Raw genomic sequence first — 23,594 nt, forward strand, 5'->3', positions numbered from 1 at the left:
ACTACAAGTCCCACAATACATTTGTCTTTATGAGTCATGACTGTGGCTGTAAGACTCCTGCAATGCATTGTGGGACTTGTAGTTCCTTAAAAGCTGGAGGGCCAAGTTTGCCCATGCCTGATTTAGACTGACTTTAGCTAAATTTTTATTTGGAAAATGATCCCATATTTTAGGAGTAATTTTTGCAGGGAAAGGAACTCTGAAAGGGTTTATAAGTATTTTCACACAATTAAAGTATACACTTTCTTTTTTGTTTTTTAAATTCTGAAGTTGCACTTCTATTATGAATATTTATTAGAAGAATTATTGGGGTTTAAATATTTATTGTAAATTGTTAGTGTCAAGGGTCATATTTAATGATTTGGTCACTTCTTTTGGACAATTTATACAAGCACTTTCAAACACTCACACGGTGATCAAATATTTTTGAAATAAAATGGCAAATGGATTCATTTGCTAAACTGTACAATGTATAGATTATGTCCTGTGATGAAAAATGAATCACACCATTAATTCTAGATACATTTATACTGACACATCATTTTGTAAACCCATTGGAATAATTACAGATCAGCAAAGTGTTAAAATGAGCCCATTTTACTAAAGGAAATGACAGCGATAGTTAAGTCATTTCAGCAGCTCTTTTTATACTTGGGAAATCCATTTTATCTGTATTTGGACACCAGCACTGAGGACACTGCAGCGAGGAACTTGTCCCAGGCAGCTTCGGCTGCGGGAGTGAATTCTTTGGGGAAGTGGGCGGCCAGTGTCACCTGGATGGTGTGGGACAGCAGCTGCAATGGAGAGAAATTGCAATCAGAAATAATCTCTTAAAATGTTATATATACAGTGGTGTGAAAAACTATTTGCCCCCTTCCTGATTTCTTATTCTTTTGCATGTTTATCACACTTAAATGTTTCTGCTCATCAAAAACCGTTAACTATTAGTCAAAGATAACATAATTGAACACAAAATGCAGTTTTAAATGATGGTTTTTATTATTTAGTGAGAAAAAAAACCTCAAAACCTACATGGCCCTGTGTGAAAAAGAAATTGCCCCCTGAACCTAATAACTGGTTGGGCCACCCTTAGCAGCAATAACTGCAATCAAGCGTTTGCGATAACTTGCAACGAGTCTTTTACAGCGCTCTGGAGGAATGTTGGGCCACTCATCTTTGCAGAATTGTTGAAATTCATCTTTATTTGAGGGCTTTCTAGCATGAACCGCCTTTTTAAGGTCATGCTACAACATCTCAATAGGAATCATGTCAGGACTTTGACTAGGCCACTCCAAAGTCTTCATTTTGTTTTTCTTCAGCCATTCAGAGGTGGATTTGCTGGTGTGTTTTGGGTCATTGTCCTGCTGCAGCACCCAAGATCGCTTCAGCTTGAGTTGACGAACAGATGGCCGGACATTCTCCTTCAGGATTTTTTGGTAGACAGTAGAATTCATGGTTCCATCTATCACAGCAAGCCTTCCAGGTCCTGAAGCAGCAAAACAACCCAAGACCATCACACTGCCACCACCATATTTTACTGTTGGTATGATGTTCCTTTGCTGAAATGCTGTGTTACTTCTACACCAGATGTAACGGGACACGCACCTTCCAAAAACTTCAACTTTTGTCTCGTCGGTCCACAAGGTATTTTCCCCAAAGTCTTGGCAATCCTTGAGATGTTTTTTTAGCAAAATTGAGACGAGCCTTAATGTTCTTTTTGCTTAAAAGTGGTTTGCGCCTTGGATATCTGCCATGCAGGCGGTTTTTGCCCAGTCTCTTTCTTATGGTGGAGTCGTGAACACTGACCTTAATTGAGGCAAGTGAGGCCTGCAGTTCTTTAGATGTTGTCCTGGGGTCTTTTGTGGCCTCTCGGATGAGTTTTCTCTGCGCTCTTGGGGTAATTTGGGTCGGCCGGCCATTCCTGGGAAGGTTCATCACTGTTTCATGTTTTTGCCATTTGTGGATAATGGCTTTCACTGTGGTTCGCTGGAGTCCCAAAGCTTTAGAAATGGCTTTATAACCTTTACCAGACTGATAGATCTCAATTACAGTACTTTTGTTCTCATTTGTTCCTGAATTTCTTTGGATGTCTAGCTTTTGAGGTGCTTTTGGTCTACTTCTCTGTATCAGATAGCTCCTATTTAAGTGATTTCTTGATTGAAACAGGTGTGGCAGTAATCAGGCCTGGGGGTGACTACAGAAATTCAACTCAGGTGTGATAAAGCACAGTTAAGTTATTTTTTAACAAGGGGGGGCAATCACTTTTTCACACGGGGCCATGTAGATTTGGAGTTTTTTTTCTCACTAAATAATAAAAACCATCATTTAAAACTGCATTTTGTGTTCAATTATGTTATCTTTGACTAATAGTTAACGGTTTTTGATGAGCAGAAACATTTAAGTGTGACAAACATGCAAAAGAATAAGAAATCAGGAAGGGGGCAAATAGTTTTTCACACCACTGTAGGTAAATGTTAACAAAATAAAATAAGGAGTAATTTTTGGAGATTCAATCAATGAACAATTAATCAATGATCAATATACAAGTGGAAGAATATTATTCACTAGCTATCAATACATATTGCATTGACAGTTTCAGAAAGCTAAGGGCTAAGCTTAGTTTCCACTACACGCGGTGCAGTGCGATCAGCGCTTCGCATCACAACTATACCGCTGCTAATGTAAGTCAATGGGAAGTGTTTCCACTGACGTGAATTACCCAAAGTGATGCGGAGCATTGCGGTAAGGGGGAACTTGGAGCATGGATAGCATGCTGCAGTTTTTCACAGCACGCATCCGAGTCCCCATAGCCGCTAACAGGGAGCAGCAAGATGCGACATATGGTTGTTCATGGCGACATCCGAAAGTACCTGCAGGGGGATGCAAGGCGATGCGGTGATCGCCTCGTATCATAAACGTCAGTGGAAACGGATTCTTAGTCATTGATTGATTCCAGTAGTGTCCTTATATAGCTCTTAATACATTAAAATTCAGCTCAAACATAGAATCCAGCAGAAGGACTCACAAGCTATACAAAATAAATATTAATTCTACATAAATAAATAAAAAATGACGTTTCAAATATCACAAAAACAGCTAGTTAATATTTTTTTCACTTTACTTAGCTAGTATTTCAGAGGAATTGAGGAGTACAACTTACTTTGAAGTTGCCAGGATCAACCCTCAGTTTGTGGGCATGGAGCTCGCTGAGAGAAGACAGAGCATGGTCGAGGTCATCCAGATGTTGGGCAGCACTTCCAATGGCCTTTACAACCTTACCACCATGGTTCAGGACATCCTTAGAGCCGTGGTGGAGGTCAAAATGACTGAAGTAGGTCTTGGCCTGTGGGAAGCTCAGGAACAACCTAAAATTGATAGAAACAGATATCATTTAGGATTAGCAAATGTAAAAGTTGATGTGAGTAAGGTGTTATTGCATTTTTGTTGAGTATCATGGTATATTAAATGTGCAGATTGTGGACAAATCATGATCCACTGAGTGTTAGCAAAACTGTCCTGGATATGGTGTAAACATTTACACACTTACTATTTTCATTTGAATCAAAATGACTGAGAGCATTCAACAAACTTTGTAACAAGATATTTAACTCTGGGGCCAATTTATATTGTACAAGGGTCATCTGGAAAGTAATAGCTATTTTCACTTAATCAATTAAGGAAACATTTTATTTACTTACTTTTAGACACACTATCTTCTTCTTATTATAATTTTTTTGTAATTACATATTTACAGACAGTTGTGAAAAATAATAATAAGAAGAGCAAAAGTAATATTAATACTAACACTAGAAAGAATGCTATTATTAGTATCACCACACTACTGCACCTAATATAACTAGCAACAATAATAATAATAATCAATTCTAATACTAAGATTTTTTGTAATTACATATTTACAGACAATTGTGAAAAATAATAATAATAAGAAGAAGAAAAACAAAAATAATAAACAATACTAATAATAACACTAGAAAGAATGCTATTATTAGTATCACCATCACTACTACCACTAATATAACTAGCAACAATAATAATAATTCATACTGATACTAATAACAGTAAAATGAATAGTACTGCTACAACTGCTGGCAACAATAATAATAAGCTACAACTGCTGCTACCAACAATAATAATAATAATAATCAATGATATGAAAAAAAGAAATATATATATATATATATATATATATATATATATATATATATATATATATATTGCTACTACTATTATTTTTACTTCTGCCACCAATAGTACTGTAATTTATATGACTTACACTAGGTACACATGATACAATTTTCTGGCAGATTTACCTGCCAGATTGACAATTTCCAACAGGTCCGATCTGATTTCCGATCGATTTTCCGATCAATTTCCATAGAAATTGTTGATCTGGCAGGTTAATCTGCCTGAAATTGTACCTAGCATTACACTAATGACAATTAGCAGCAGTACTAACAGCAACAATATGATTATTCCTTACCTCTCCAGGGCCTCTCCTCCAATCTCGGCCTCATGGCCGGCAATCTTACCCCAGAGGGCATTAATGGCAGCTTTCTCAGCAGCAGTGAAAGTCATGGTTGGTTCAGGTTTGTTCAGATAAACTGGACAGTGTCTACAACCAGAAAGTCCTGCTGTGCTTTTAAAGGTACAGTGTAAGGAAAAAAAATCACCAAGACATTTTCCATTGGCTGCTTCTCTAGCTACACCCATCCTGCTATCTGGAAAACAACAATGATGTCAGTGGTCCTCCATAGTGTCTGATATGATGGCATATCTCTTTATCTCGCCCTACAATGACTGACCACAGTATGCACAGAACTGCACGTAGCCTATTCTAATGGGTGTAATCTAGACAGATGTCTAAATACTCTGTACATTTAAAGAAAATTGGTGAGTGTTAATATAATAGCTTATTTTTCTTATATATATGTTACGGCCAAAACCAGAAATCGGCAAATTCTAGAATTGGCCGGCCGTTTCTAGAACTGGCCGATTTGACGTCGGCCAAAGTCCAAAATGCTGGGAATTTCTGACATTGGCCGGCCAGTTCTAGAAACGGCCAAAGTCAAAGGGGGTGCTTTGCATGGCTGGGGGGGGCTCGCTGGGCGCTTTGCAGCGTGGGGGGGGGGGAAGTAGGGGGGCTGTGCACTTTGCATGGCTGGGGTGCTTCACTAGGTGCTTTGCATGGCTGGGGGCTTTTCTGGGTGCTTTGCATGGCTGGGGGTGCTTTGCATGGCTGGGGGGGGGGCTCGCTGGGCGCTTTGCAGCGTGGGGGGGGGAAGTAGGGGGGCTGCGCACTTTGCATGGCTGGGGGGGCTTCACTGGGCACTTTGCATTGCTGGGGGTGCTTGCATGGCTGGGGGGGGGGGGAGGGCTGCGCACTTTGCATGACTGGGGTGCTTCACTAGGTGCTTTGCATGGCTGGGGGGGGTGGCTTCGCTGGGTGCTTTGCATGGCTGGGGGGGGGGGGGCTGCGCACTTTGCATGGCTGGGGTGCTTCACTAGGTGATTTTCATGGCTGGGGGGCTTCACTGGGAACTTTGCATTGCTGGGGGTGCTTGCATGGCTGGGGGGGAGGGCTGCGCACTTTGCATCGCTGGGGGGGGCTTCATTGGGCACTTGCATTGCTGGGAGGTGCTTTGCATGGCTGGGGGGGGCGCTTTTTGTGTGCTTTGATTGGCTGGGGGGGCGCCTTTAGTGTGCGCTTTGCATGGCCGGGAGAGTTGCCTGCACTACTCACAGACCTCAGATCAGGGCGACCGAAGAGGCGGGGAGAAGCGGAGAGAGGCAGAGCAGCGCGCACGCTACCCGCCCGGACCTGTACACTTCACATGCGGAAGTGCCAAATGACAGGCGCTTCCGCACTAAAGTGTTCACGTCCTGCGGGTGACTTGTGCGCTTTGCCTCTCTCCGCCTCTCCGGTCCGGTCGCCCTGATCTGAGGTTTGATTAGTGCAGGCAGCGGGGGGGGGGGGGGGGGGGGGGAGAACCGAGGGAGCAGGACTTCGGGACTTGGCCGGCCACATACAGCCACAACGAGTTCTGGCCGGCCAAAGTCCGAAATAAGGGTACATTTTGCACATTGGCCGCATCAGCCGGCCACTTCTCGTTTTGACCTGCCAGAACCCGAAGTGGCCAGACTTCGGGTTCTGGCCGTAACATATACACTAAACATACCAGCTTTATATTAATACTAACTGTGATTTGGTTGATCAGCTCTTAAAGCCCTTCTCCTGGGTGGTAGATCAATGGCTTGTATCATTTCACTGTATCAAACAGATATTTTATAGATGTAGTGCACTGCATGTGGAATTCGTTCCCTCTCTGATCAGGCTCCAATCAGAGAGAGATTGGTCTGTTTGCCACATTGGGTGGCAATCTAAACATGTATGAGCACCTTCATACTTTAACCTACCTGGCGGTAAGCCCGAGCTGAGCTCGGGCTATGCCGCGCAGGGGGAGATCTCAGCCCCTGGTGGAGCGATTTTCATTTTGTAAATTGCGGCTGAAGAGGGCCCCCCCCCCCCGCCAGAGCCCTGCGCTGCCCGGATCAATGAGTTCCGGGCAGCGCTATGGGCTGGATCGTGTGTCCCTGACGTCAGGACGTCGGCTGACGTCCATGACGTCATCCCGATCGTCGCCATGGCGACAGGAGAAGCCAAACAGGGGAACGCGTTAAATACGCGTTCCCCTGTTTGCTATAGATGCCGGCGACGATCGGACTAGAGGGCCACATGCGCCCTCTAGTGGTGTTTCATGTAGCTACCACTCTGGTAGCTTTACATGAAACATTAAAAAAAAAATAAAAAAAAATTGAAATTCTGCAATTTTTGCAGAAAAAATTAACCGCCAAGGAGGTTAATGGGGATGTTAGATGATGATTTTGGGAGTACAGTAAATTAAAAATAGTGAGATCATTAAGTGTGACATGAGTATGGACTGTGTAAAGTGCTGCAGAAGTTGTCAGCACTCTAAACTTCCATAATAATAGTAATAATGATAATGATAATAAAGGGATATGAGACTATGAGTATGGTAGAACTAAACTGAGAGCATTATTATCTGACAGTTAGTACCAAGACTATGAACTCTGTCAATTGCTGCGTCCACCAGGCTGACCAGGTGGTCATGAGTGCTGTGCAGGGGGGAGGCATGGGGGGAGACAGCGGCCACCCCCCTGCCAGATGGTGTGTCCCTAGGTGGTGAACTGGATTATGGTGTGTAATAGACGCCGTGCCGGTTCACTGGCCACAGCCCATATGCTCACTACTGCAGCCTACAGAGTCTGTGGGTTCCGGCAAGCAGAGCAGGGCTACGGGAAAATGGTGTCCGAAGCCCTGCACTGGAGACTATTTGTGTCTCCAGTGTAGGGCTTCGGGCGCCATTTTCCCATGGGCATGGAGAGGCGGGGAATGCTCTGCAATGCTACTAAGCATGCGCAGAACCCTCACGGCCACAAAAGTGTGGTCGAGGAGGTGCGCGACATGGACAGCGAATGCGCAGTAGGCTTTAGTCTGACTGACAGCAGCACAATAGAGGGGACCAGAAAGACACAGAAGGACCTCAGATACTACAGAGGGCTGGAAAAAGCTCCAAGTAAGTACAAAGTAACTTTTTTCCTCCACTTAACTGTTAGTTTAAATAAATCCTGAAGCAAATACATTTAAAGTATATATATAGATACTTACCTAAGAAGTAGGACACCTCTGGATATTTCAGAGATGTTTTGTACTCTATTTCTGATCGAGTACGTTTCTTCAGTGTCTGAGCGCTGTCGTGGACAAGCATGTTTATTCCATACTGTGCATGTGCGAGTAAGGACCATGCATGCCCATTACAACGAAGGTGCTTGTGCTTGGCTTTTCTCCTCCATGTGTGAGTGCCTTTGTTCTACAGGGCATGCTCAGACTTTACTCATGCATGCCCAGTATAGACACGCTTGTTCATTGCAGCGCTCACACACATAAGAAACCAAGGTGCCCTGTGCTAGAACAGTGGGCTGCAAGAAGTCCTGGAAAGCCTCTGGGCTATCCAGAGGCCTTCCACTAGTGAGGTAAGTATCTTATTATGTCTGTTTGCTTCAGGATAGCTTAAAGAGGAACTCCAGTGAAAATAATGTAGTAAAAAAAGTGCTTCATTTTTTACCATAATTATGTATAAATGATTTAGTCAGTGTTTGCTCATTGTAAAATCTTTCCTCTCCCAGATTTACATTCTGACATTTATTACATGGTGACATTTTTACTGTGGGCAGGTTATGTAGCTGCTCCTAGCTGTTTTGGCTGTTAGAGACAGCTGTAAACAGCTAATTCCTGTCTGTGAACATTGTTACATTGTGGCAGTTTGCCCAGAGTACCAGGGTACTCAGAGCTTCTTGTGGGAGGGGTTTCAGCACAAAATCAGTCATACAGCGCCCCCTGATGGTCTGTTTGTGAAAGTCATTATATTTCTCATGTAAAAGGGAGTATCAGCTACTGATTGGGATAAAGTTCAATTCTAGGTTGGAGTTTTTCTTTAAGGACCAATTCACAAGGCCCCCGAACCGGCGATAAATGATGGTCGTGGCAATCGTCACTCCAGCACTGCCCATTCAAGTGAATGGACAGCACTTTTTAAGGTGTTGGTACCGACTCTTACTGTCGTTTATGCAAATTATGGGGGGTGAGTTGGGGGGTGTCGCTAACACCAGGCCTTGGGCGGTGACAAATACAAATCCGGGTAGTGAAAACCAATGCAAAAACTGATCTCCCTCTACACAGACAGCTTTGGAGACAGAAATGGATCCGTTTCCAGTGTCCCAGTGTCCCAGCCCTGTCTGTGGGTGGGGAGTGGGCCACCATGCTGGAGGGCGTAGCAGACAGGAAGGGTGGCAGCGGGCACAGCGGTGGTGAGGGGGGTCAGACCCCCCCTCACCTGGGTCCCCCCTTCCCCGCTCCTCCTCCAGCTAATTTCTTTTAAAATCAATCCATCAGCGAGCAGGGAACTCACTCACTTCCTTGCGTTCCATCGCTCGCCGTGTCACTTCCTGCAATGCTGCCCTCTGTACTTCAGTGCAATTATCAAGAAAAGGTGCCCTCCATAGGGACTGCCAATACTATATCACACCAAAACATCCACAGTTGGTGAAAAAATGTCAAAATGTATTAAGGACTTATCCAACAAAACAATTAAAAACAATTAAACCTTCTAAATCTGATTGTAATCAGAAATCCCCCAGTAGCTGAAAATAGTGAATGTACTGTGCAAAAGGAGGTGCTACATTTATTTCCACGGTAATACATACAATTTGTGCATATGACGTGAACCAACTTCACTGTACAGACAACCAATCCAACCAACGTCAATACAAGAAAGCCAATACAATGGCCTTGATTCACTAAAGTGTGCTAAGAGTTAGTACGCCAGTGAAAAAGCACTTAGGACGCAAAAACGGCCGCTTCAGTTTAGCGATGCATGTGAAATGTCGCACCGTTCGCGTGCTAAGCGTACTTAGCACGCGAGCGCTGCGACGTTCGCACTAACCGGTGCGAAGTTCCGTGCGCACTTTGCGTGCGATCTGTAACAGCTTTAGACGTGCAAACTATTTAGCACCCTAGTTTGCATGTCCAAAGCTGTAAGGCGTGCTAACTATGTTAGCACGCCTTTGTGAATCGAGCCCAAAGTGCTACGTGCAAGTCTCAATCAGTACTATTCTTATCAAAATCACATGCAATAAAGATACAAAAATACAAAATGCAATGAACTGACAGTGTTGGTAACTTGAAATAAATATAGTAAAGTGCAAAGTGCTTACCAATAAATATAAGTCAGCAGCGTGGGCATCTCCTCCCTCTACTCCACGCTGCTGACTTTATTTATTTATTTTCGCCACAAAATAGTTACCAACATAAAAAACTTGTTGAAAAAAAATAGTTACCAACATAAAACACTTGTTTAAAACAAAATTAATAGCATTAAAAAAATCATAAATAGTCACCTTAGTACCTTAGGGACACAGCTTTTTGCCAATATTGTTGCCATATATTGTACTAGAAACATAATTAAAATGTTGTAATAGCTGGGAGAAATGGGCAAACGAAAAGTGTGGGTTTTATCTGCTATAGTACATTTTATTTTAAAACTATAATGGCTGAAAAATGAGAAATAATGTTTTCATTTTTTCCTTATCATTTTCTTTAAAATGCATATAAAATAATTCTTAGCAAAAGTACCACCCAAAGAAAGCCTAATTTGTGGTGAAAAAACAATGTATTGATCATTTTGGTGTGAGAAATAGTGATAAAGTTATTTGTGAATGATTGGGAAAAGCGTGATGTGTGAAAATTGCTCTGCTTTATAATTGGAAACAACCTGTGGTAGGGAATTGGTGAAACAGAAGATTTTGCAGGAAAGAGTATCTACATTCCTACAAAATCCCTTTACACCTCGCAGGGAAGTAGATATTCGTCCCTTGCCGCTTCGCACTCCCGCTCGCTTCCACACTTGCCACTGATCATTAGAGGGGAGATCAATGAATGGGAACGCAGTTCCCATTAATTGATCTAAGTCCCCGTGTCAACGATTACCGGCATCAATGAGATGCCGCGGTCATTCATAAAAATGAAACTTACACGTCCATGCATTGCTTCCTGTTCGCGTACTAATAGTACGCTTAGGAAGGTAATGAGTGAGGACATTTTGTGGCCAAACAGTAAAACTGCACCTACATACATTTATTTTAAAGAGTAACTGTCAAGCATAAAATAAAAAAAACTCAATTCTTTATGTTTATCTGGTAAACAAGTATTAAGGGTGCTAACCAGGCAATCCAAAAGTTCAAAATCACTCTTATTTTTCTTCTCCATAAAACATCATCCCCCAGTTACCCTGGCTCTTATTTGGTACATCTTCCACACAAAGGAATTTGAAGGGCATGCTGGGCTTTCTTTTTTTCTTCTTTACTTTGCCCTCAGACTTAACTAATGCAGCCTGATTGGCTGAGGCCTGCTTCCCTGAAGACTGGGAGGAGAGCTAGCAATGATACACAGACAGAGTAAGGGAGGAAGTTATGTCAGAACTGGCTTCAAGATAGACACAGACAAAATGGAAAATCCTAAGAAGGATTTTCTCTTTTTTTTACTACAGAAAAATCACTAAAATCAAGATGTGGACAGTGCAATACATATGTTATATAAGTAGAGCACGTATTTATCTACTTATATATGTGTTTTTTTCTGAAATGGTATGGCTGACAGCTCCACTTATTAATTTAAAATTAACTTCTTCCCTCCCACATTCTCCCATAGTTACCCAAATACATTTTTGCATAAAAAACTAAAAATGACAATAAAAAAAATGGTTACCTTAGGGACTGAATTTTTTAAATATGTATGTCAAGAGGCTATTATGGGCTTGTAAATAGTGATGAATGCAAAACTGAAAAAAACATTAACCTTTATTTCCAAATAAAACATTGGTGCCATACATTGTGATATGAACATAATTTAAACAGTGTAATAACTGGGAGAAATGGGCAAATAAAAAATGTGGGTCATAATTATGGTAGCATGTACTATTTTAAAACTATTATGGCTGAAAACTGAGAAATAATGTTTTTTTTCCAATTTTTTTTCTTATTATTCTCATTAAAATGCAGTTAGAATAAAATAATTCTTAGTAAAAAGTACCACCAAAAGAAAGCATAATTGGTGGTGAAAAAACAAGCTATGGATCATTTCAGTGTGATAAGTACTGACAAAGTTATTGGTGAATGAATGGACGCAGCACTGAAATGTGAAACTTGCTCTGGTGTTTAACCACTTGAGGACTGCAGTGGAAAACCCCACTAAAGACCAGAGCAATTTTAACTAAATGGGCCACTGCAACTTTAAGGCATAGCTGCAGGCCCGTACAACTCAGCACACAAGTGATTCCGCCCCCCCCCCCCCCCTTTTCTCCCCACCAACAGAGCTCTCTGTTGGTGGGGTCTGATCGCCCCCATTGTGTTTATTTATGTTTTAATAAATATTCATGCAACGTTTTTAATGGGTTTTTTTTACTAATGCTGCTTTTTTTCCCCTAAGAAATCCCCTCCCTCCCCCCAGCCAGCCAATCACGCGATCGGCTGTCATAGGCTGCTGCCTATGGGAGCCAATCGCTCTCTCTTGTCCCCTAGCCTAGGGGGACAGCCGTGTCACACGGCTGTCCCAAGTACAGCGCTGCTGCAGATCGCATCGCTGTACAAGTAAATAGACGGCGATCACGCCATCTAACAGTCTCCCGAGTGGCAATAGCTGCTCGGAGACTGAAGAGGGAGCGGAGCTCCGCCCTCCGAGCACGAGATGCACGCGCAGCGTGCGCGCAATCTCATGCAAATTAGAGCCCCAGGACTTGACGCCCATTGGCGTGGGGCGGTCGTTAAGTAGTTAAAGTGTACCAGAGCTGTCATAAACAGAAGATTTGATACTCACCCGTGGCTTCCTCCAGCAGCATAAACACGTCTTAGTCCCTTGCTGTGCCCCGCTGTCTGCCGTTCAGCCACAATCAGCCCCGGTAACTGGCTCAGTCGGGTTCAATCTGGGTCTTCTGCGCAGATGAACAGTAGACCGCGGGAGGACGGTGAGGGATTTAGACGTGTTTATGCTGCTGGGGGAAGCCGCGGGGGAGTATTACATCTTCCTTTTAGGACAGCTCTAGTTTACTTTAAAGGGATACTGTAGGGGGGTCGGGGGAAAATGAGCTGAACTTACCCGGGGCTTCTAATGGTCCCCCGCAGACATCCTGTGTTGGCGCAGCCACTCACCGATGCTCCGGCCCCGCCTCCAGTTCACTTCTGGAATTTCTGACTTTAAAGTCAGAAAACCACTGCGCCTGCACGCCCGTGTCCTCGCTCCCGCTGATGTCACCAGGAGTGTACTGCACAGACACAGACCATACTGGGCCTGCGCTGTGCGCTCTTGATGACATCAGCGGGATCAAGGACACGGCAACGCAGGCGCAGTGATTTTCAGACTTTAAAGTCTGAAATTCCAGAAGTGAACCGGAGGCGGGGCCGGAGCATCGGTGAGTGGCTGTGCCAACACAGGATATCTGCGGGGGACCGTTAGAAGCCCCGGGTAAGTTCAACTCATTTTCCCCTGACCCCCCTACAGTAACCCTTTAACGGGAAAAACCCTATAAAACTGCAAATATGACAATACGATGCAATGCTATAAAAAAGCTATTTAACTGAAAAAAAAAAATATGAGGCTCTTTTTTTTTTGCTACTAATGTTCTATTCCTTATCTGTACTACACATACAATTCAGACTTTAAAGTCTGAAATTCCAGAAGTGAACCGGAGGCGGGGCCGGAGCATCAGTGAGTGGCTGTGCCAACACAGGATATCTGCGGGGGACCGTTAGAAGCCCCGGGTAAGTTCAACTCATTTTCCCCTGACCCCCCTACAGTAACCCTTTAACGGGAAAAACCCTATAAAACTGCAAATATGACAATACGATGCAATGCTATAAAAAAGCTATTTAACTGAAAAAAAAAATATGAGGCTCTTTTTTTTTGCTACTAATGTTCTATTCCTTATCTGTACTACACATACAATTCATTTGAACATAAGGGTTTTTTTGTTGTTGTTCTTTGCTTCATTGTCACTTGCATGTTCATTATGGTTACTAAGAGCTTCTAATCCTGATCAAAGGCCCAAAACTTCAAAGGCAGCAACCTTAGCCAGTACACTATCTAGCTGACCATGAATAGACTGTGTAGGTAAGCTCTTATACAAAATGGAAGTTGTAAAATTGGCCAATGATTGGCCAATCACCACCCAGGATGGAGCTTGACACAAAAGCGTTTCAGATGAGATGGTAATAAGGGAGATTGCAGGCAGTATGGTGGGTTCTCTGCGCGCGTCACGTGGGGCAGAGCAGGAATATGGGGGAGAGCCCATTTAAAAATGAATCTAAGCCAACCATATACGTCTGATATTGTGAGTGGTTCACTAAAATCTTTTAATAAAATTTGTTATGGTTTTATGCTATGGGAGCAAATATGTTTTTTTGAGGTGATGAAGGTGGATAAAGGAAAATGTGTTCAAGGAGGAGAAAAGCAAGTGGAATGGTGGAGCACTGCCTCTAAAGGTCCCACATGCACATTTGAACATTATAACTTTGGATCCCAGCAACTCGGTGAGTGTCCAACTAATAAGGTGTGGGGGAGGCATTTCTGTCCTTGGTAATCCTTGTCCCACTGATGTAAATCCTACAAGACATTACCATATTGATGGACCCCTTAGGGCCCGTATCCACTATCGCGAATCCGCATGCGGATTCGCATAGCCAATACAAGTGGATGACCCTGTTTCCACTTGTCAGTAATCCTGAGTGTTTTTCTGTGCTGGAGAAATCTGCACCCCGCACACTGCTATGCAAATCGCCGCTAATGTATTTAATAGGGAAATCGCATGCGGTTTTGGCATGCGTATTTTACCGCGATTTTGCATGCGATTTCCCATAGGAACTAATGTTAGATCACACAGGCAGTAACATGGTTAAAATCGCATCAATACTAACCTATGCGAAATCGCGGTAAAATATGCATGCGGAATCAGCGGCGATTCCACACCGCACAAGTGGAAACGGGCCCTAAAGGATTCAGTTACAAATTTAACACTGAACTGTTTCTTAGTTCACAATTGTATTTCTTGTCTATAGATATGCAGTATATGTACGTAGCAGATTATGCTCTGTGCTACTGACACTTGTATCATGTAGTAAGCTGTTATAATTTTATACTGTATATCTCTTAGTGATAACTGATTACCACCTATCTCTTCTCTTTACTTTATTCTTTAATAATGTGCTAGCTGCTAACAGTGTACCATGCTTAGTTTTTACAAAACCAGCCAGATCTAGTACTATGCAAGTTACTTATTAGATGAGTCATCATAACCTCCACTTAGCTTTTTCCTATCTCTACTACTTCTCAGGCCAACTAATGAGCTACATTTGCTGTGAAAAACTAAAACCAGCCCTTCAAAATATGGTATTTATTCTGTAGATGAAATCATAACTCACAATATAACCCCACAAATGCATAGTTTGGTGTAGCTTTCAAAAATAGCAATACTTCAAATGTTTTAGCAGAAATTATATCAAAACCTAGCATTGCATACATGTAAGGTTCAGTCTAGGAGGGGGTAACGTGTTGTTTTGCTTCAAATTATTAAGTTCCGATAGCCGCAATAAAGCCAAATCTCCTGCGCTGTTTTTACAGCGCTCGTGATATCAAGCTTCAGTGACCAATCACAATCATCAATAATGGAGTATTAGGGTCAGTGCACACCAAAAAGCGCTAGCTAATCGCCGACGCTCAGTGCTTTTTGAAGTGATTTTTCAGAGCAAGTCTAGGCCTCAGAAAAGTGCAGAAATGCTGCAGGACCCGGGTTTGCGTTTTGAAAAAAAAATCACATCGCTCTGATGTGATCCATCCCATTCAAATACATTAGCCAAGAGCATTTATAAAATCGCTCAGAAGCGCTCTTGGTATGCTCCAGCCCTCAGTATCGAAAGCGCTTCTGCAAGGCTCATAATAGTATATTGGTAATCACGCTTTAACGATATACCAAGGCCCCTTTTCCATGAGCAGTGAATAGGCAGTGAGAACCCTCTGAAAGGGCTGGAGCACACCGGGGGCTTTATTCACTAAACCGTGATAACTCATATCAAGGCCGCACTAGCATTATCACGCATTTGTGAGTTTTCACGTTCAATTGTGAATTTTCGCTTGCGATTGCGCGTGAATATTCATAATTGTGCGCAAAAACGCTAGGGCGGCCGTGATATGAGTTATCACGGTTTAGTGAATCAAGCCCCTAGAGTACATCTAAACGCTTGTATGGGATGGATCACACCAGAGCGATGTGATTTTTTTCCCAAATGCAAACATGGGTCCTGCAGCAAAAAGTGCTCTAAAAGAGCACTTTCCCATGCTTTTATTTGCAAAACCTGTTCATTTCCAGCCCAAACTGTACAAAAGATCGCTAGAAAATCGCTAAGCACATGCCTGGAATTACTTAGAAAAATTGCTTCTAAAAACATTTAGCAATTATGTGAGCGATTTTTGGGGTGCACTAGCCCAAAATCTCACACAACTGCTTGCTGCAGCCTGTCAGGCTGGCAACTGCTTGCTGCTGCCTGGTAACTGCTCGCTGCATCCTGGTAACTGTTTGCTGAGCACACAGTTCAACTGCCCGTGGAAATGAGCCCTAACTATTGGCCTCAACTCATGCTTAAAGAAAACCTGAACTGAAAATTAAAAGTAAAAATAAACATACACAAGTCATACTAACCTCCTGTGTAGTCTACTCCTCAATCTATTTTTCCTCTCCTGCGTCCTGTTTGTCCACTGTGATCAATGGAATTCTCCGTCCTCCATTTTGAAAATGGCTATTACACCATAACAGCTTCCTGGTCAGCACACTGTTAAACTGTAACATCGCCCACTTGAGCCATAGGGAAACACGGACACATCAGTTCTCCTCTCAGCTGTAACTGACAGCAACTGATATATAACTGACAGCAACTGATATATTTCAGTTCTGACAAAATGTTGTCAGAACTGGAAGGGATCACTGTAAGAAGAAAATGGTGAGCTTCTGGGAGGAACTGATGGCAAGGTAATTATGTAATGTTCATTTGAAGTTACCTCATGTGTTTATTTTACATAATTTTACTCAGTACAGGTTCTCTTTAACTGATGCAGTGTTTTAACTGCATGCCCACTGTATAACTAAAAATATTTCACTCCAGTTAGTGCTTGTATACTTCTATCCACAGACCATACATTTTTCTTATATTAGTAACAGACAGTACCTTGGAAGTGAGAAAGTATACAGAATCCCGTCTTCCCTCTTGTACATCTGCATGAACTGTGACTAAAATATGTGAACACTAAGTGGAGTACTATAGGCATTAGGTATTTCAAGTATAATATAAACTTTCCTGATAGGCAGCAGAAAGCACCGATAGTGCCGCCGATCATTATCCGGGAGATCATTGAATGGGAATGCAGTTCCCATTCCTTGATCTAAGTCCCCGTGTGAATGAACGCTGCCGTCTATGAGACCATCATTGCTTCCTCTTTTCGTAGTAATACTACGCATGGGGAAGTTTTGCACGAGGACATCTTGTGGCCAAAAAGTAAAATTACATCTAAAAACATTTTTTTAAATGAAAAGTCCTATTTTTACATTTTAAACAAACCCCTTACCTCCCACACTCCCCAATAGTTACCCTGAAATTTGTTTGCAAAAAAAAAAAAAAATAGAATAAAAAATTTACAATTAAAAAAAAAACATAAAAAGTTACCTTAGGGACTGAACTTTTTAAAAAAAATGTATATAAAAAGGGTATATTACTGTTACTCTATAAATTATGGGCTTTTAATTAGGGATGGACGCAAAACTGAAAAAATGCACCTTTATTTCCAAATAAAATATTGGTGCCATACATCGTACTAGGGAAAGATTTTAAATGTTGCAATAACCGGGACAAATGGGCAAATAAAATGTGTGGGTTTTAATTACAGTAGCATTATAAGGAATATACTGTGGGTGGTCAGGATTCCGCCGAGACCCGATCGGAAGCCGCCGCTTCCGGGTCTCAGCGCTTGTTCCCCTCTGATGATGCTGTCGGTGGCTCACAGGCCGCACATCCTGATAAGCGGAGGGCGCGTTTCCAGTATGCTCTCCATAAAAGTGAACAATAGTGAGCTAAAACCTAGGCAGGGTCTTGCTGTGTGATTGGTTGTGCGGAGTGTGGCCGGCCACTGATTGGAAGCTGTATTATATTTAAACCTGCAGAGTGCTCCCAGTCATCGCCCGTGATAAGCATAGCTTTGGCTAGTTGCTGGGTGCACACTCTATTATTACTGATATTCTGGATATTGACCTTGGCATGTATTTGAATTCTCTGTTGTGTTTAACCTTGCTTGCTTCCTGGATATCTTGCCTGCTGCCTGGATTGACCCTTACCTGTTTACTGGAAACTCTCTTGTCTGCTGCCTGGACTGACCTTGCCTGTTTACTGGATACTCTCTTGTCTGCTGCCTTGACTGACCCTTGCTTGTTTACTGGATACCCTTGTCTGCCACCTGGACCGACCATTGCCTGTTATTGGATACCTCGTGCATGCAATCTGGATTGTCTATTACCTGGGGACTTGCCTGTCATCCCTGCTACTACTGACACTCAACGCTGATTGCTTCACCCTTTTGGATTCAGGTGATAACCTGTGTGATACTGCTGAAACTGTTGAACTGTGTTACTAGCCTCATTAGTGGCTCCTGGTGGTATATCTGCCTTCTACGTCAGCTTGTATGCGTTGCTCGCTTAAGTCCTAACTAGGGCCAGCTAGTGGTGTGTCAGGTAGGGACAGTGTAGGTGTCAGTGGTGTGCCAGGCAGGGATAGTTAGGTGAAGAGCGAGACCTTTAGCCTGGAACATACACGCTGACTCCGAGGATTATACCACCAAGCCTTGCAAGCATGAATTATTTTAAAACTATAATGGCCAAAAACTGAGAAATAATGAATTTTTTTCCCATTTTTTTCTTATGTTTTCTGTTAAAACTTATTTATAATAAAATAATTCTTACCAAAAAGCACCCCCCCAAAAAAGCCTAATTGGTGGTGAAAAAAACAAGGTATAGATCATTTTGTAGTGAAAGGTAGTAATAAAGTTATGGGCGAATGAATGGAAGGAGTGCTGACAGGTGAAAATTGCTCTTGTTTTTTAAGGGGAAAAACCCTTGGAGGTGAAGTGGTTAATTATGTCACTGTTATTACCAATTCTGTACTTTGTACCGATTCTGTATTTTGTATCAACTGTGCATTTTGTACACTGGTGTATATCATTGTCTGTATTATTTTGTACCCCATGATTGTTTCTTACATTGTACAGCGCCACGGAATATGTTGGCAGTTTATAAATCTATGGCACAGAGTACAACGCCTCTGTGCCATGTTGTCCTACTCACACGGCAATCTATGATGGCATTTTATATGGTAAATTATTATTATTTAGTACTTATATAGCGCCAACATCTTACGCAGCGCTGTACAGAGTAAATCGTATTGTCACCAAACTGTCACTCAGAGGAGCTCACAATCTAATTCCCTACCCAGTGGCTGATCTAGAGGGGTGCAGGCATGGCTAGTGCCATGGGCGACAGTGCACCATGGGCACCATGTCTGCCCCCATGCTGCCCACCACCTCCGCATCTTGTGCCGCCCATTCCACAATGCTACCGGTCCCCCGCCCCTCCTTCGCCATGGGGGCCATGCTGCCGGCCACCTCCGCATCTTGTGCCTCCCGCCCCAGTGCTCGATGCCTCCAGTCTCCTGCGCCCCGGCCTGCCATCTCTCTGTCCCTGCTGTCAGACTTAGATTACCAGCAAGAGGAGAGACAGAGAGTACGCACACCGCCCACTCATCGCATCACATGCGGAAGTGACGTCATCCGTCACTTCCTGCATTTGAAGCGCACCGGGCGTGAAGTCGCCCTCTCTGTCTCTCCTCTTGCCACTAATCTAAAGTCTGATAGCAAGGACAGAGAACCAGCGGGCCGGGGCGCAGGAGACCGGAGGCATCAAGTACCAGGAGACACAAGATGCAGAGGTGACCGACATCTAAGGTGTGAGTGTAACAGCCAGAAACAGAGAGCCAGGGGATGCGGTAGTGGTGAGCGGTAGTGCGAGGGGAGGGGGGGAGTGGTGCAAAGTGTTTGCCATGGGCGCTATACAGCCTAGATAAGCCTCTGTCCCTACCATAGTCATACGTCTATGTATGTATCCTGTAGTGTACGTATCGTAGTCTAGGGCCAATTTAGGGGGAAGCTAATTAACTTATCTGTACAGTAGCGTAGCTAAGGAGCTATGGGCCCAGGTGCAAGTTTTACATGGGCCCCCCCAAGCACTCTATACATAACAATTGATACGGTGTACCAAAACCTGCCAAGGACAATCACCATATCAGAGGTGCAAGCAGGGGACGGGGAACCAGTGTGTTAAGGATTACTACTATTCAAGGCATCTATAGAAGTGATTATTACCAGCACAGGACCAATAGAGAGCTAATACTGTGATAGAGGGAGGACCCTTTGGGGCCCCTCTGGCCCAAGGGCCCCGATGCGGTCGCTACCTCTGCACCCCCTATTGCTACGCCACTGTATCTGTATGTCTTGGGGGGGGTGGGAGAAAACCAGAGTGCCCAGAGGAAACCCACACAGATACAGGGAGACCATACAAACTCCTTGCAGATGTTGACCTGGCTGGATTCAAACCGGGGACCCAGCGCTGCCCATAAAATCAAACCTTCTCAAATATTCCCAAATATTTCCAAATAAGACCATTTATTCCCAAATGATTCACCTTTGGCCCTTCGCTAATCCACTTGCTAGTAAAACACCTGACATGTAAATTATCCTCAACATGATGGGCTCGATTCACAAAGCGGTGCTAACCCAGTTAGAGACTTTAGGCATGATAACCATTGCACCACGCTGGTGAAAAGCCAGTTTAGGTGTGATAAGTTTAGGTGTGATAAGTTTAGGTGTGATAAGTTTAGGCATGCTAAGTTTAGATAAGTGTAGATAGCATGCAAAGTCCCGCACGCATAGCAGCGCCATTAAACTCTATGCGAAGTGCACCAGACTTTGCTAGCGCAAAACTTTTGATCAGCTGTGCACTGCGGTGCTAACGCAGTTGGTGCTTAAACTTATCATGCCTAAACTTATCACACCTAAACTTATCATGCCTAAACTTATCACACCTAAACTTATCACACCTAAACTTATCATGCCTAAAGTGAGTTTAGGTGTGATAAAGGGCTTTTCACCACTGTGCTAACTGTTAGCACCGCTTTGTGAATCAGGCCCAATAACTAAGCCCATACTGATGATGAATGTGCCTCTGGCCCTGCTTCACTAACACTTGCTGCACCTTTCTATGCAATAAGTGCTGTCATGGTTTCCTGCCTGTACAATACAAAGCAGACAATTATAGTTTATGGAGTTATCAGTGACAGCTTGTGGTGTTCCGCACAGTCAGATTTACTGTACATAGTTTACTGACACCTAGAGGCCAATCAAACACTCATTCATATGCTGCATGGATCTGTCAAAGCTATTCATATTTGGTTTATATCACCATCTTGTGGCCAAATAATGCACGTTTATTTGGCTTTTTGTAATAGAGTGGTTCATAACCCTAATTCTCACAACCCTAATTCACAACCCTGAAAACCCTAAGGACCCTTTCACATGGGCAGTTGATAGACAGTAAAACTCTCACAACTGCTCACTGCTGCCTGGTACCTGCTCACTGCTGCTTGGTAGCTGCTTGCTGCTGCTTGGTAAATGCTCACTGAGTGTGCAGTTCAGCTGCCCGTGTGAAAGGGTCCTTACGCCTACACTCAGAAGAGGGCTGCAAGATAATTAGGCAGCATATCCATCCAAACAACACGAGTAGGCAGAGTACAGGGATGTCAAACTCTAGTCCTCAAGGGAAGAGGTCCTCACACAATATTAGCACAGCTCAAATTAATTGATGGGACTGAATTAGGAAAGGTGTGGTTCAAGTAGAATACATTTCTCCATTTCTCAGTCCATCCTAAATACTGGAATGGATATGGCCCTGAGGACTGGGGTTCAACAGCTGTGGTCTACAGCATAGTTAGGCCAGTCCTGATCATAATCTGCTAATTACGATTATACAAAATTTTGCATACATCTTCGCAATTATACATAATTGTGATTTGACCATTCAACTGATTTTGTGTAATCCATTTGTAATTTCACATAATTTTCGCATACTTTTGTGCCGACTTTAGTGGTTAATAGCAAAGTCTCCATACATGCTATGCTATTGTCACCAAATTAAGCAGAAGGGACAAAAATAATTTTAAAAATGCAAAGGAAAACCGTTTTTTAACCACCTTACGACCGCCTATTGGCAATTGGCAGTCGCAAGGTGGCAGCCCCAGGACCGCCTAATGCTGAAAGGCGTCAAGTCCTGGGGTGGGGTTTTACAGGGGATCGCTCACGCTGATGCACGCGCATCCCTGCTTGAGTGACGGAGCTCCGCTTCGTCATCAGTCTACCAGCGGCGATTACCGCTAGCAGATTTATAGACGGCGAAACCGCAATCTATTTACATTGTACAACACTGCTATCTACTGCAGCGCTGTACTGGTGACAGCCCTGTTACTCGGCTGCCCCCTGGAGAGGTTCACAGAGCGATCTCATAGGCTGATACTTATGAGAGCCAATCGCAGTCATTGGCTGTCGAGGGGAGGGGGGAGGGAAAAAATAGTCATTTTTAAGAAAAAAAAAAGACTAATAAATGAATTTAAAAAAAGTAAACCTTGCAGCAGCGATCAGAGACCCACCAAAAGAAAGCTCTGTTGGTGGGAAGAAAAGGGGAGGGGTCAGTTTAGCTGCTAAGTTGTATTGCTCTGCAGCAAGCCATCAAAGGGACTCCGAGCAGTGCCTGTGGGTATGCCTTTAAGCATACCCACAACTAATTAATTATATCCTCACACCTACCGGCATGATGTTTGTAATTATATCCCTCTGGGTTCCTTGTATTTCATTGCATTGCACTGAATGGAGCTGCCGACACTGGGGAAAGTAGTGTAGGGTGGCGAAAGAGAGCTTCAAAATGGTATGCATCTTTCCATAGTTACTGCACTGCTCGGAGTCCCTTTAAAGCTTCAGAGCACTTAATAAATAATAGCAATTAAGAGCAATTAATAAAAAAATAGCCTGATCACAGGAGGGGGGGTCCTTAAAAGGTTAAAGTCAGAAAAATGACAGTTTAGAACCATTTTTCCTTTGCATTTTTCAAATTGATTTTTTCAAAAACTACAAGGTTTTTTTTTTGAAAAATTTGCCTTTTAGCCTTGTTTTCACTATTCCCTTTAAAGGACACCCAGGGCAAAAAATAAACTAATGAGATAAACAATTGTATCTATCTTCCTTCTCCTAAAAATGACTTTTTAAGATAGTCCACAGTTTTAATTTATGTTTAAATCTACTTTTCAAGTTTTAACTGCTTTATTGTTTTTGCTCAATGACACATTCATTGAAGTATGCCAGAGTTAAAATCTATGAACTACTGACTCTTTTTGTCTCTTTTCTGGCATGCATGAAAAAAGAGAATATGTCAAAGAGAAAACCGAGAGCCCGATATAGTGTAATAAGTTTAAAAACAAATGGAGTATTGAAAGAGTACAAATTTATACTCACAAAACAGGGTTACCTCCAGGTAGTGTTGGGCGACCAGTGTTCGCCACTGTTCGGGTTCTGCAGAACATCACTCTGTTCGGGTGATGTTCGAGTTCGGCCGAACACCTGGTGGTGTTCGGCCAAACTGTTCGGGTTCGCCCGAACTGCTGAATGCCCGGCCGAACAGGGCCCTGTTCGGCCGAATACGGCCCCCCTATGGGGTCGCAGGCATAAGGGGGGAGCATGCCCCGATCGCGGGGGGGGGGGTCGGAAATTCCCCCCACCCCCTCCGCTAGCGCTCCCCCCTCTGCCCGCTTCCCCA

The 23,594-nt window shown here is 43.3% G+C and overlaps 1 protein-coding gene across 2 annotated transcripts in view; it reads right to left on the reverse strand.

Annotated features, from left to right (window-relative positions):
• Positions 1-651: 651 nt before the first annotated feature.
• Positions 652-23,594, reverse strand: part of LOC137525662 (hemoglobin subunit alpha-5-like) — a 46,784-nt gene continuing 23,841 nt past the window's right edge. The window contains exons 1-3 of one of the 2 annotated variants that reach the window (XM_068246818.1): positions 4,502-4,596; positions 3,161-3,365; positions 652-794 (exon numbers count right to left, since the gene is read on the reverse strand). In XM_068246818.1, coding sequence (XP_068102919.1) covers positions 666-794; positions 3,161-3,365; positions 4,502-4,596 — 429 coding nt within the window. In that variant the 3' untranslated portion in view covers positions 652-665. Of the gene's footprint in view, positions 795-3,160; positions 3,366-4,501; positions 4,597-23,594 lie in introns of those variants that run through there. The other variant, XM_068246820.1, reaches the window with a different exon arrangement.

The sequence above is a fragment of the Hyperolius riggenbachi genome, chromosome 7 (genome assembly GCF_040937935.1).
Source record: "Hyperolius riggenbachi isolate aHypRig1 chromosome 7, aHypRig1.pri, whole genome shotgun sequence".
In the NCBI taxonomy this organism is placed as follows: domain Eukaryota; kingdom Metazoa; phylum Chordata; class Amphibia; order Anura; family Hyperoliidae; genus Hyperolius; species Hyperolius riggenbachi.